Source organism: Eucalyptus grandis, chromosome 8 (genome assembly GCF_016545825.1).
Source record: "Eucalyptus grandis isolate ANBG69807.140 chromosome 8, ASM1654582v1, whole genome shotgun sequence".
NCBI lineage: Eukaryota > Viridiplantae > Streptophyta > Magnoliopsida > Myrtales > Myrtaceae > Eucalyptus > Eucalyptus grandis.
The window spans coordinates 64,595,546-64,608,255 of record NC_052619.1 but is presented as its reverse complement, the minus strand read 5'-3'; the positions used below and the strand labels follow the sequence as shown (position 1 = coordinate 64,608,255).

Below are 12,710 nucleotides of genomic sequence, written 5' to 3'. Positions count from 1 at the left end.
TTAAGTTCTAATTCTTTTGATTTAGTCATGATTAATTGACCAAGTCAAGTAACCTGTGTAGCTACCATTCTCAACCTCACAGTAAGTACAACTTAGACGGTGGTGCGCAATGAATTTTCACTATTAGAAATCAAACATTTCACCAAAGGTGGGTCCAAGGTTGTGTTAAGTACAAAAACATGTTATTCATCTGCCAGGTGCCAGGGTGAGGTACATTTAAAAATGAGTCAACAAGAGAACCCGGAGTTCATAAGGTTTCACGAGTAAGGTAACAAGAGAACCCAGAGTTCATAAGGTCTCACGAGTGAAGTACCGTGAGTAAACTAACATGACAAAGTAACAGTTCCATCGGGTAAATTTGGAACGATGTTGGAGGGGGTTGCAAGTACTAAGCGCCATATTTTTCTCGCCTTTTTACTTGGCTAGAAAAGATAGAATAAAATAAAGTTTTTAATCCTTAGATAAGCCTCTTGGAAACGGATGGCAATAAAACCATTCTCCTAAAGTTCGTCGGTTCTAGCATCCTATGACTCGATCAAGTGATTATTGGTCCAGCATAACACATTGTGAATGATCGGAATGTCCCAAAAAGATAGTGGAAGTTATGATTTACAAGTGTAGATTTGGCCATCAACCTTCTTTTACTAAAATCTTGCTTGTCTTTGCGATGATTTGGTTGACCACATCCACACATAATTCTACAAGAACATTGATGGAGTTGGGTGAACAAACTATGCCTTCCCAAGATAAGTTATTTTATTCTTCTTCTTTTTGACTCTTCATTTTGAACCTTCACATTGAGAACATATTTAATCGAAGGCAAAAGAGGGTTAAACCAATTATGTCCGATTCATAATCTTATAACTCAGTAAGAGACTTTCAAAAGTTTACAAAGGGGTTGACCACATAATTCTCATAACTTTTTCTAGCACATGGCAGAAAATAAAAGGATCTTTATATCTCTTTATAGCCAAAGTTACCAGGCAGTATCCACAATGAGTAGATATAGTTAAGAAAGGCCCTACAATATTCTTATGTACTTATATTGTTTTATGAGCATATCTTTGTCTGTATCTGCATTGATAATTCATTGTATGTTTTGTTGGGGGGAAATTTACGTGGGTTGTTCCAACTTTCGAAAGACCACTCAAGGTAATCTGTCTGAAATTCTAACACCATTAGCTGATATGACCATATTAAAATGACACTCAAAAAAAGAGAGGAAATATAGATATGATGACCGGGGACAACAATGAGCAAATACTCTCTCTTCTTTTTTCTTTTTCTTTTTTTTTATTAAGACTCCATTTGTTTCAAAAATGAATTTTAATTAAAAAAAAATCCAAAGGAACTTATTTTGAAAAGAAAATGATTTCTCTTCCTATTTTTGGGTGTACTTTGCATGTACAATGGAAGTCGTCTTCTTATGTTTGTTATAGGAAAATGACGGAACACATTTATGAAAAAGTCTCTAGTGTAACCCTTAAGACTTGGGTACCTTTTCTAGTGGGTCAAGGTCCCGGACCCCATTTGCTATATTTATCCTGTGCCACGGATGAGATGAAAACCGTCGCATATAATTGAAGATGAAAATCACCGGAAAAAAAAAAAATAATACTCGTAAAGAGTACAAGTTAAACGCTTAGCTAATGACATTATTGCCCCTAATTTATCATCATTGCGACGAAATGCTAAGGACCATATCAGCAATTGTGAAGAGCGATACGAAACAATGTTCCGACTTTACAATATAAATAGATATCCCGTTAAAAACCAACTATTTAGGAGTCGATGTTCTTGGAAAATCCAAAGTGAGTAAAGAGTACAATAAATGCTCTCGATCATTAGGGCCATGTTTGTTTGTGTTTTTTTTTTTTGATTATGAACACAATTTCTTCTTTTTTTTGTTAGGTGAGCAAAAAAAAAAAAAAGCAACATAAACGCATTTGTTTGCGTTTTTGTCTAAATATATTTTTTTGTTTCCGAAACCAAATTTGGAATAGAAACAAGAAATAAAAAAAGCTTGTTTGTTGTTCTTGGAACACTTCTAAGAAATACTTTTTCTCTCTCCTATTTTTTTTTTCTTCTTCCTTTCTTCTTCTTTTTTCTTTGGCTGGTCGCGCCTTCGCCATGGCCGCGGACAGGCCAAAAAGAAGAAAAAGGAAAGATAAAATTAAAAAATTAAAAAATTAAAAGAAACAAAAAAAAAATTATATAAGTTTACCAAACGCGTTTACATTCTTTTTCTATTCCGGGAACAAATTTACCAAATGCGTTCTTCTATTTAAAAATTGTTAGAATGAAATAAATTTTTCTATTTTTATTTCCGAAAAAATTTTGAATGTAAAACATTATCAAACGCATCGTAAATTACCGAAATAAGTACACCTCACCTCACACGAAAACTTGCCAAATAGATTTTGGGATTTCATTTCGCCCTACCAATAGGAAAATCGAGCGAACTAAAAAAAACTTTGATATTCTTTCGAATATCCCCGTACATAAACAAAAAAGAAAAATTAAAAAAAAAAAAGGTAAATAGTGCGAGTAGTTCCAAACGAAATCCAAATCGATAGATCCACCCCGCAGTACAATTTCCCGCATGCACACACGCAAGCACGAACAGGCCCCCAAAAAAAAAACAAAAACAAAAACAAATTAAACTGAACTAAAAAAAAATCGAAAAAGAAAATAAAGAAAGAGAGAAAGATAAAAAAGAAAAGTAAAAGAAAAGTAAAAACCGAGAAAATCGAGAAAATCCGAATAAATAAGAAGCGAAGAAAAGCCCCCAAACTAAGATGTGATCCCTCTGTGGACGCGTGGTTTCTCGTGATTGTTTTCCCTCTCTCTCTCTCTTCCTCTTTCTCTCTCTAAACACAGAACAAGCCCACCACCTTCTTCTTCTTCTTCATCATCTCTTCTTCTTCGTCTTCTTCTTCGTCATCGCCTCCTTCAGGTACAAACTCTCCTCTCCTCTCCTCTCCTCTCCTCTCCTCTCCCTATTTATGCTCCGTTTCTCCCTCTTCATGCGCTTCTCCTTCCTGGGTCTCCCCCCTTCCTCCGCCCTCCCCGCCGCCGGCACCCGCCTCTCGGCTTGATCGACTGGCCGGACGTTGGGGAATCCCCAGTTAGATCTCCCGTCACCCCAGCTGTGTTTCCTTTTTTTGCCGCAGGCTTCGAGTCCCTCGGTGGGTCTTCGTTTAATCCGGAGGAGGACGTCCATGTCGTCGTCTTCGGGCCCCGCTGCCGCCGCCGCCGCCGCCGCCGCCGCGGATTCGCACCGCAAGAAGCGGAGGAAGATAGAGGCCGACGACGCGGAGGAGACGAGCCGGGGTCGGAAGACGGCCGGCGCGGGGGTTGGCGAAACCACATGGAGGTCCCTCCCGCAGCAGCGGCTCTACTACACCAGGCTCGTGGAGGCCCTCTCGCGATCTCGCCGCAGCTCCTCCGCCTCCTCCGCGGAGGCGCAGGATGCTGCGGCGGCGTCGGCGTCGGCGTCGGCGTCGTCTCCTCCTTCGTCCGGCGCCGGCGAGGTCCGGGGGATCGCGGACCGGGTCCTGGCGACGGCGGCCAAGGGGAGGAGCCGGTGGAGCCGGGCGATCCTGGCGAGCCGGCTGAGGATGAGCCGGCTCGGCAAGCACCACAAGAAGGCGAGGGCCCCGACCGGGCGCGGCCCGCTGAAGAAGAAGCCGCCGCCGCAGCCGGCGCTGGAGGGCGGCGCGAGGAAGAGGAGGCTGCCGGCTGTGGAGCGGAGGGTGAAGGTGTTAGGCCGGCTGGTCCCCGGCTGCAGGGGGATCTCGATGTCGAGCGTTCTGGAGGAGACGAGCGACTACATTGCGGCCCTCGAGATGCAGGTCCGCGCCATGACCGTCCTCACCCAACTCCTCTCCGGCGCACAGCAGCAGCTGCCGCCGACGACGACGACGACGACGAGCGGCGGCCAGATCGGCTCCGGCTCCGGCTCCGGCTCGGGCTGAGCCGAAAGCGACGGCCGCCGCCGCCGTCGGAAAGGTTGTCATTAGTTGTAATGTTTTTTCTCCTCTTTTTTCCAACTTTTGTTTCTCATGAGAGAATTTAAAAAAAAAATTTCATGTTATTCTATTCTATTACTATGTACATGGTCTTTTCTTTTCCTTCTCTCTCTCTCTCTCGCTCTCATCTTTTTCCTTAATCATTCTTAATTAGTGGATAATGTGGTGGGAGGGAGCTTGATTAATTGGGGGATAAGCATGCCACCTAATCTTGATCCCCCCCCTTCTTTGTTCTAGACAAGACTGGCCACCCCATTGCCCTTTGGCTTAGGAAAAAGCTTCATGATTTGTATCGGGGGGTCGCCCGGATCGCGCGCGCGGATTCACTATCGCGATGCGATGTCGTAATTAAGTACAAAAATGTCGTGACCGGGATCGTAGTAGTGGAGCGTTAAACGGTCGGTGAAAAAAAGAAAAGCGAGATTAAACCCGTCAAGGCGACACCTTTGGCCCCCACAATTTTAAGAAAACTAAACTAGGAAAGAAGGGCAAAGTGCACTCTTTAGATGGTTTCACATGTTTGAACAGCGTTTTGCCTAGAATAGCCCACATGATCAGTGTTTTTTCTTCTCAAAGAGCTTTTGGATTTGAGGGGGCAATGAGTGCGACCCTGGAAAGTGATTGTGGATTCAAATGTAGAATTTTTTTTTGCTGGCATGAGTAGTCAGTGCCTGGATCACCTTTAAACTCTGTTGAAAGGGGGTTTACATGTGATGATTAGTGCTGATGACCGACAAAGAGAAGTGGGCGTTTGTAGACCGGGGTGATCTGGTCTGATTCTGGTCTGTTGTTCGTGGCATGTCCTCGGCTGGGTGAGATGTGATTCATCTGTTTGGTCAGGAAAAATTTCGCATGACAGGGTTGTGCCTCGGGTTCACATTGTGAGGTCAAATCCCATGATTGGATCCAATGGAAACTATGGCGGTTTCCAATCCCACTCGGCGCGAAGCATCGGCTTTTTCGTGTTATGGGGTGGTCAATGCATCCAAAATCATAACTTTTTCTTTATTGCGCACACATTTAACAAGTGTCCTAGAAATACTCGTTGACAAAAGTCGTGTAGTTGGAACTTATCGGGAGAGTATTTCTCACGCTGGTCATAAAATGCTGTTGCCCTGTTGCCCTCGGACTAGCGGATTCTTCTCGAGAATCTCTTTCAAACATGGGTTCGAGAGTTTTGAGACAACTGTTGTCATGCCCCAACTCGAAGCAATCCATCACAGCATAAGATTACTAATGTGTAAACATCAGAGAGAGAGAGAGAGAGAGAGAGAGGCGAAAACAAAGACCCAAAAGATTACAGGGGGCGATTTTGAGTTGACAAAATCAGATTTTGGAGGGGAGCGCTGGAAAAGTGGAGAGGCGGGCATGTCATGTGGCAAGCAATTTGGCCCCCTTCCTTTATCTCTTTTTTCTCCTTTGTTTCTTGATTTTTCTTTTGGGGGGGTGTTTCGCCCTTTTGTTGTTTTGCATGAGTGATGACACAAACAAGCACAGTGGCCATAACATGTGCCTCCATGGCCCTACACTTCCATGTGCTCCTCTACCCCACCACCCTTCCTCCCCCAAAGTGACTTGCATGTGACTGGGAGGAAGATAGGGTGTTTTCAAACTTTTAAAAGTCATCAATTCATGATATTTTAATGCCTAAACAACCCATTATATGATTTCTCCAGTTAAATAAAGCATACATCTTTCCTTTTCTTTTCTCTCTTCTTTTACTTTACCCGACCGCGTGTATCTCAATTTGCAATTTACTAGTCGGGCGGCATGATTAATGCTGCGATCAATTTGGAAAACGATAAAGTAACTAAATATTTGTCGAGCGTCTGAATAGGGTTTGTTCGTTTAGACCACTGTTTAGGATTTGTCACACATCACTCCGCAAATCAATTGCTGTGTTCCCAAGGTGCCTCGCGCACCGGCAAACGTAGCAATGGACAACGATGTTCCACGTGGTTATAAACTGACTTCATCACCCCTAAACACAACGCGGTTAGAAGAGGACTTTTAAGGTAGATGCGTTAATTTGATGTTCACATGGCACGACACAAGAAAAGGTAAGGTAGGTTCATGCATTTTAGGCTTAGGATGGTTGAATATATAATTAATCAATGACTCTCTCTCTCTCTCTCTCTCTCTCTCTCAAATATGATACATAATTTACCTGAAAGCAGCTAATTTTCAAGGATAGGACAATTCTTTTTATCTTTTTCCTTAAAATATGATTACCATTGTATTTACTTGAAACCAAGTGGTACAAATGCAAATGACCCTTATTTATCATGGACAGCTACCACACTTGCAAAGGGCAAAAGTTGTCTCATTTTCGATTTAGGGTTGCAATATTGTCGGAAGATCTTGTCCTACCTCTGCCTTTACTCAGGTGACTTGTCCCCATCGCCACATGAACTTGAGAATAATGGGGTCGGAAAATAAAATAAAATAAAAAATCTTTTTCTCCACATATTTTTTTTATCTTACCTAGGATTTCCAACAATGCATATCGAAATTCAATTTTCACACGCCCTGCCCCTCTGGTGTTCCCATATCTGTACGTGGGACGTGTCCTACACGTGAAAAAATTGAATGATTTTGTCATAATTTTGTGTGCCGGCCGACATGGGGGATGGCGAAGAATATATATCTCCATTGAATGCGGGCGGAACTAACTGATGATGAGATCCTTGTTAGCCTTGAATCCTTAGACGTGTCTTTGTGATAATGATTCTTGATGTCGAAGACGCGGAATGATCTGAACATCATTTTCCCCCCTTTTGGCTCTTTCTCTAAAATAAACCCGCTTTCCGATATGCTGCATATGTTAAGCTCGATAGTCACGCAAAGTAGGAGTGTACATGGTCCGAGTGAATTAAAAGTAGGCAGGGTTCGATCGTTGAGAGGGTGAAACGTTGAAGAGTATTCTTGGAGGGTAACCAGAGGCCGATGGGACTAGATCCCGAGAGGCATCGAGAGAACTCACAAAACCAATTTGGCTATGCTTACTCCTCGAGTTGAATCGGAGCCAGTGGCCAGATCCGGAGAGGTATTTAGAGGACTCACGGAATCAATTTGGCCATGTCAGCTCCTCGTGTTGAATCGGGACCGGGGCATCAAACCTACATGGATGGAATAATTACGGCCAACCTAATAAGAGAAAAAGGGGATATGCATTTCCCATTATGGCAGAGCGATGACCCACATAGGTCGGGGAGAAGTGTTGGGACAAAAGAACAATAAACGTGGGTTGACACGAAATGATGTGGGGGACGACATTCTTGGCAGCGAGCGGCGACCGTCGTGGTGTGACGCACCAAACGTCGTTCGTGGCCTCTTTCATATGCACACGTTTTCGTTCCTCCTTGTCCGTCTGTCTTGTTCAATTTGAACTTTTCTTTGACCTCCCCCAGCCTTCACGTGGTGGGGCACCATTCTTTTCTGGTCGAGAGACATTCACATTGACCATACCAGCGATGCTTACTTAAGTATATCTTGGAAATGACAAGATAGGCTCGCGAAATCTGGCGTTACAAAGGGTTTATCTCTCGATAGATAGAGTTACAATCCCCTCCTTATGTTTTGATGTCGAGGGATTGATTGAGTAGTTGAGCGGCTATTAATTGGAAGCTTCAGATTTCCGCTTGGAGCAAATATTGCGGGGCTTGGATCACAAGGAAGGCGATCGGTCAAGGATAATTCTCTAGGCCTCATGTGGATGCATGATGCTTGTTTGATCGAGCTAAGCAAGATAAATTGATTTTGATGCATGGAAGGCCGGTCCGGATGTACCACCTAATAGCAAGATGTGCGAACCTAATTCGATATACCATCACAATGTGTAGCTGCTAATACCCCATTGGCTAAGGAGCTAAAGGAGAAATCCATCCTAAGAGGGGCTTGAGTCTAATTAGCCAGTTGGTGTTGTGAGCGGCACGAACAGGGCATGGTTTGGAAGAAATCAGACGGATTATCAAAATGCCTTTCTAGATATTCCGCTATTCACAAAAGGTGAGAAGGAGATGAAAAATCATCTGATTCCAGAAGAATTTTTCTTTATTAAGAAAAAAAGGGTCATTTGTATTCTTAAAACATAAGTTGGGTAATGCTAAAATAGCTCAAAAGAAAATCCTTACGCATTTAATTTTTTGAGCGATCTCTAACCCCTTTTTCTCTGTCTCATGTAGAATATATTTGGTGGGGAAGAACCCCCAAAGGATCCATTCAACTCTCATCCTTTTAAGCTCATGATGGCCCTGTTTGGTTCAGCTTTGGAGATGAGCATTTGGACTCTAAAGTCCCTTAGCCAAATGCAAATGTATTTGGTTCGAGTTTTTGAGCGACTTTGGCAAGATGCAATTGCATCTCCAAAGGGCTCTAAGGGCCCTTAGGCCTAAGGAGGTCTGGAGGTCCTTTGGAAACTTGCATTTCCGGAATGCAAGTTTTGGTTACTATTCACTTCGTGGTTACTGTTCATCTGCGAAGAAAACCACCGCACGGAGGCCGACGATCGCCGGCCAAGGGGGTTGTGCACGCCGATGACCGCCGCCGAGGGTCGCTTGACCCCCGGCGCGGACCGCCAAACCTACGACCTCGAACCAGCGACGGCCGCCGGGTCGCGCGACGCCCGTCGGGTTTGCGCGACCCGGGCGGCCGTCGTCCCTGGGTCACGCGACCCCGGTGACCCTCCGGAGGCCAGATCCGGCGGTCTAGTGGCCGGATTTCAAAAAAAAAAGTGTATTTTTGCTTTTTAATTTAATAAAAGTTAATTACAAATGCAAATTTTGCGGTATTTTAGCCAAATGCAAATTTTACCAAACGATATTTGCATTTCGGAAAACCCCCTTTACCAAAGGTATTTGCATTATTGCAAATGCATTCCCCAAAAGCCGAACCAAACAGACCCGACGTTGATCTTGCCGTCGACCTTCTCCCCTATAAGCAAATTGGTGGGAAGATAAGTAGGGCTGATGATGAGAACACTAAAAATGCAATTTCCTAGGAATTAATGATAAGCACAGGAGTTCGAACATACATAATCCCATCGATGACGTGAAGAGAGACACAGCTGCAAAATCGAAGAGACCGATTGACAATCACTGCTCACGCTTCACATCCCCAATCAATGCGAATGAAACGAAAAACCAAAGGTCCTTCTTGTGTTTCTTCCACAATCCAAAAGTTCATTATAAATTGCATTCCATGTCCAACCCACTGCATCTGCAAGGAAGAGCCTTGAGATGAAGAGAACGATGCGAACCGCTCGTATGAGACCCCATACTCAATACTGCTTTCGATCCTGCGACCTCCAAGTACAATGTCACCTGTGACAGTAGAACCATCGAAACGACCTTGACCGACAAAGTGGCTGCGGTTGAGCAATGGATCCGAGAAACCTGACCATTGTTGGGTTGGACATAGAGTGGAGGCCTGATGTGATCCGGTGGATGAGCAGCAAGACCGCCACCCTGCAGCTCTGCATTGACAAGAGATGCCCGATCGTTCAACTATTCTACATCGAGTACGCTCCTGAACTGCTGAAGGACCTCGGTGGAAGCCCTGACTTCACTTTCATTGGGGTGGAGGTCGATGGCGACGTGGACAAGCTCAGAGTTGAGTACGGCCTGGAGTGCGCAAAGCATGCAGATGTTCAGGAACTGGCGAAGCTGCGTTGGCCAGGGAGGTTTCGTAAGCCGGGCTTGAAGGATCTAGGGCTTGAGGTGGTGGGTCTTGTCATGGACAAGCCCAAGCATGTTAGCATGAGTAACTGGGAGGCGAGGGTGCTCAATGTGAACCAAGTGGAATATGCTTGTATTGATGAATATGCTTCATACGAGCTTGGCGTTTCACTTCTCTAAGAAACTTAGCTATGGAACCGTGAGCAAGATTGCTTTATGCTTAAGCAAATGTAGGCCTATGGAGAGTTTGTGCAGTGTTTAGAGCCATGTTTTGTTGGGTCATCATCTTATTAATGCAATAATAATGAACTGAGAACTTTTTGAATGCATCTCCACGCGACCTTGACAGAACAGAAAACACAGAAAGGAGACAATTTTCCAGCAAGATGCGTTCACTTAGAGATTCCACAGTCCATAGCACAAAAGAAGTTGGAAATGTGGATGCTTGCAGGGGCCATATCTGTACTTTTTGAAAATTATCACTGAGTGTGGGCAAAGAGAGTTAGAAATGGTATTTTCTCAGCAAAAGGCAGTACAAGGGGATGAAATTTTTCTGAACCAGTAAAACCCGTTTACGGCATTTTCACGTTACTACCAAGTGCAAGCACAGAAGGATTTCTGCAGGTGCACACTAAAGCGTAGTAATGTATATTTGATACTTTCACCAGGAATGCTGTCCTCAAGATTTGACAGGCTCAGCTCGAGGTCTCCACAGTCCGACCCTATATTTGTGGACGTACTTCAATATCAACTTCCTCTGCATAAACAAACAACAACTTAGTATGCTCTTCAGAAAGAGCGTAAATCATATCCTTATTTGCTTGAAGACTAGTCGCACGTTTGGATCCCACATATGGGGCTGGCACTTCTCAACATTGATTTAACTACAGTAAGAGTAATAACATGGATACTGAATAAAGAAACATCACAGAAGAGTGCAACAAAAGACAATTGCATTGCCAACATTATCCAGATGCAGAACTGTAAGGAATTAACCAGAATGAATGAACAAACCCATGATTCCACATTCAACACTTTCATTATCCAATGAACTTGCAAAATATCAAAAGCATGCCAGCAAGATCATCATCCACTAGCAAAATGACCCAAACCTATGGCGAGGGAAGAAAACTGAGGAGTTCCCTGTCTGCATTTTTATGTATCCAAGGGTTTAGCTTACGTGTTTGCAAGGAATGCCGAGCTTCTTGAGCTTGAGTGTGCGGGAGACAAGTAACTTGTTCAAATCACCAATCTCTGACTCAAGCTTCGCGACATGGGCTTCGACCCCTCCGCCAATCCCTCGCAAGAACTCTGGTATTCCCACCTTCACTACACAAACAATGCAGAGAAGACATGTCCTTCCATGTTAAACTGACGCTTCCCGGAAATTTTGCTTCGACAACATGACAACGAGAATCTTTTAAAGCTATAAACTTGTCATCTAATCCAGTATAAAGCGAAGACCTTCCTCAAACCCATAGCTACACAGATAACCACACCACATCAAAGCTATAAACTCTCTCCTCCCGAAGACCAGAAAAACTAAGTGCATCAGAATCAAACCACTCCCAAACTATCACGACAACAATCAAACAGCACAGCGCAACTGCCCATCATCACCACCGCCACCATCATCAAAAAGACATTGCCCTTTTCACTGGTTAAGCTCTGGAGCAAACCCATCATAAGTAACTGAGCTCGTAACAGATATAACTGAAAACCCATCTACAAAAACACATATTTCTAGCTCATTCCGATAAATTCGCCCGGAATTCCCCAGCCCCCGAAAGGAAAAAGCCTCTCTTGCGAAGACCTTCACGGAAAAGAACGAGAAAACAAGAATCGAACCCGCCAAGAAACAGGACCTACCGGCGTACGGAGGCGGTCCGGAGAAGAATCTCGAGAGCACGGGAACGAACGAAGCGGATGGCGCAATCGGCGAACCACTGCCGCCCAATGAGATAGCAGCCCTCCTCAAAGCCATCGCCATCCTCGGTCGCCAGGGAGAATTCCGCCACCCTGCGATGGAACGCCCTCCTCTGTGCTCCGTCCTTGCTTCTGGGTTTCTGGGTCGATGTTCGATCGTTGTCCATAGCCCAAAGAAGGGATCTTTTTGAACTGAAACGGGTTCATCTTGGGCCGAAGCTCTTTGGAATAGTTAAGATAAAAATATAACAAAAATGCTCCATCAACTTTAATTTAATATCAAATATCGCCTCTAAACTTTTAATTTTTTAGTATGATATCTAAATTTTTAAAAAATTTCATATAGTTTAAAGGCTATATTGAATATTTACTCATAATTTAAGAGCATTGAACAAATTAAAACTTTATGGACGATATTGTGTATTGGCTCACCACATTCTATATATTAAAGGTTCAAGACAACATTGCACAATAAATAAAAATTCAAAGACCATTTATGTTATTATCTCTATAATTTACACATGCTCATCCGTATTCGAACACGCAAATCCAATTGTCCCCAAAAACGAGAGAAAAACTCGGCGGAGCATCTGCATTAAATTGACAAGATAAAGTAGCTTTATCATCTTACTTGCTTTAATTTTAATGTACCATGGACAACATTTCAAGACCCATATGTGCAATTTATTAATTCAAACTATTATTGATATTATGATCAATAAAATTAATTTCTATTGTGTTGTGTGATTAAAATTGAACGAGATGGAATCTATTGCTTTGTCAATTTTCTCCAAATATTTATTTGTAAGCATTGTAATCTTGTCACACTCAAATTATTTAGGAAATATTTCAGGGTATTCAAACTCAAGAGTCGATTTTATAAATTAAAACTCCAAGTACGTATTACGGTATTACCACAAAGTTGGGTTACAAAGAATTTATATGGGAAAAGTATACTATCAATACTATAAGTTATGTATGACACCCACTTTGGTGCCAAAAATTTCTATCGGATCACTTAAGTGTCAAATCGAAAAAAAAAAAAAACAATTACTTCAGTGTCATCGATGAGAGATTC

The 12,710-nt window shown here is 43.2% G+C and overlaps 3 protein-coding genes across 3 annotated transcripts; 2 read left to right on the top strand and 1 right to left on the bottom strand.

Annotated features, from left to right (window-relative positions):
* Positions 1-2,787: 2,787 nt before the first annotated feature.
* On the top strand, positions 2,788-4,137 carry LOC104414676 (transcription factor bHLH149). The gene is made up of 2 exons (XM_010025834.3): positions 2,788-2,956; positions 3,174-4,137. Exon 2 carries the CDS (start codon positions 3,222-3,224, stop codon positions 3,975-3,977), a length of 756 nt encoding a protein of 251 aa, XP_010024136.2. The 5' UTR covers positions 2,788-2,956; positions 3,174-3,221; the 3' UTR covers positions 3,978-4,137.
* Positions 4,138-9,409: 5,272 nt separating this feature from the next.
* On the top strand, positions 9,410-9,886 carry LOC104414677 (Werner Syndrome-like exonuclease). Its single transcript, XM_010025835.3, has one exon. The coding sequence runs from the start codon at positions 9,410-9,412 to the stop codon at positions 9,884-9,886; it is 477 nt and encodes a 158-aa protein (XP_010024137.2).
* Positions 9,887-10,154: 268 nt separating this feature from the next.
* LOC104414678 lies at positions 10,155-11,792 on the bottom strand. Its single transcript, XM_010025836.3, has 3 exons — positions 11,576-11,792; positions 10,887-11,035; positions 10,155-10,463 (listed from the first exon to the last, which is right to left on the bottom strand). The coding sequence occupies exons 1-3, from the start codon at positions 11,694-11,696 to the stop codon at positions 10,386-10,388; spliced, it is 348 nt and encodes a 115-aa protein (XP_010024138.1). The 5' UTR covers positions 11,697-11,792; the 3' UTR covers positions 10,155-10,385.
* Positions 11,793-12,710: the final 918 nt, after the last annotated feature.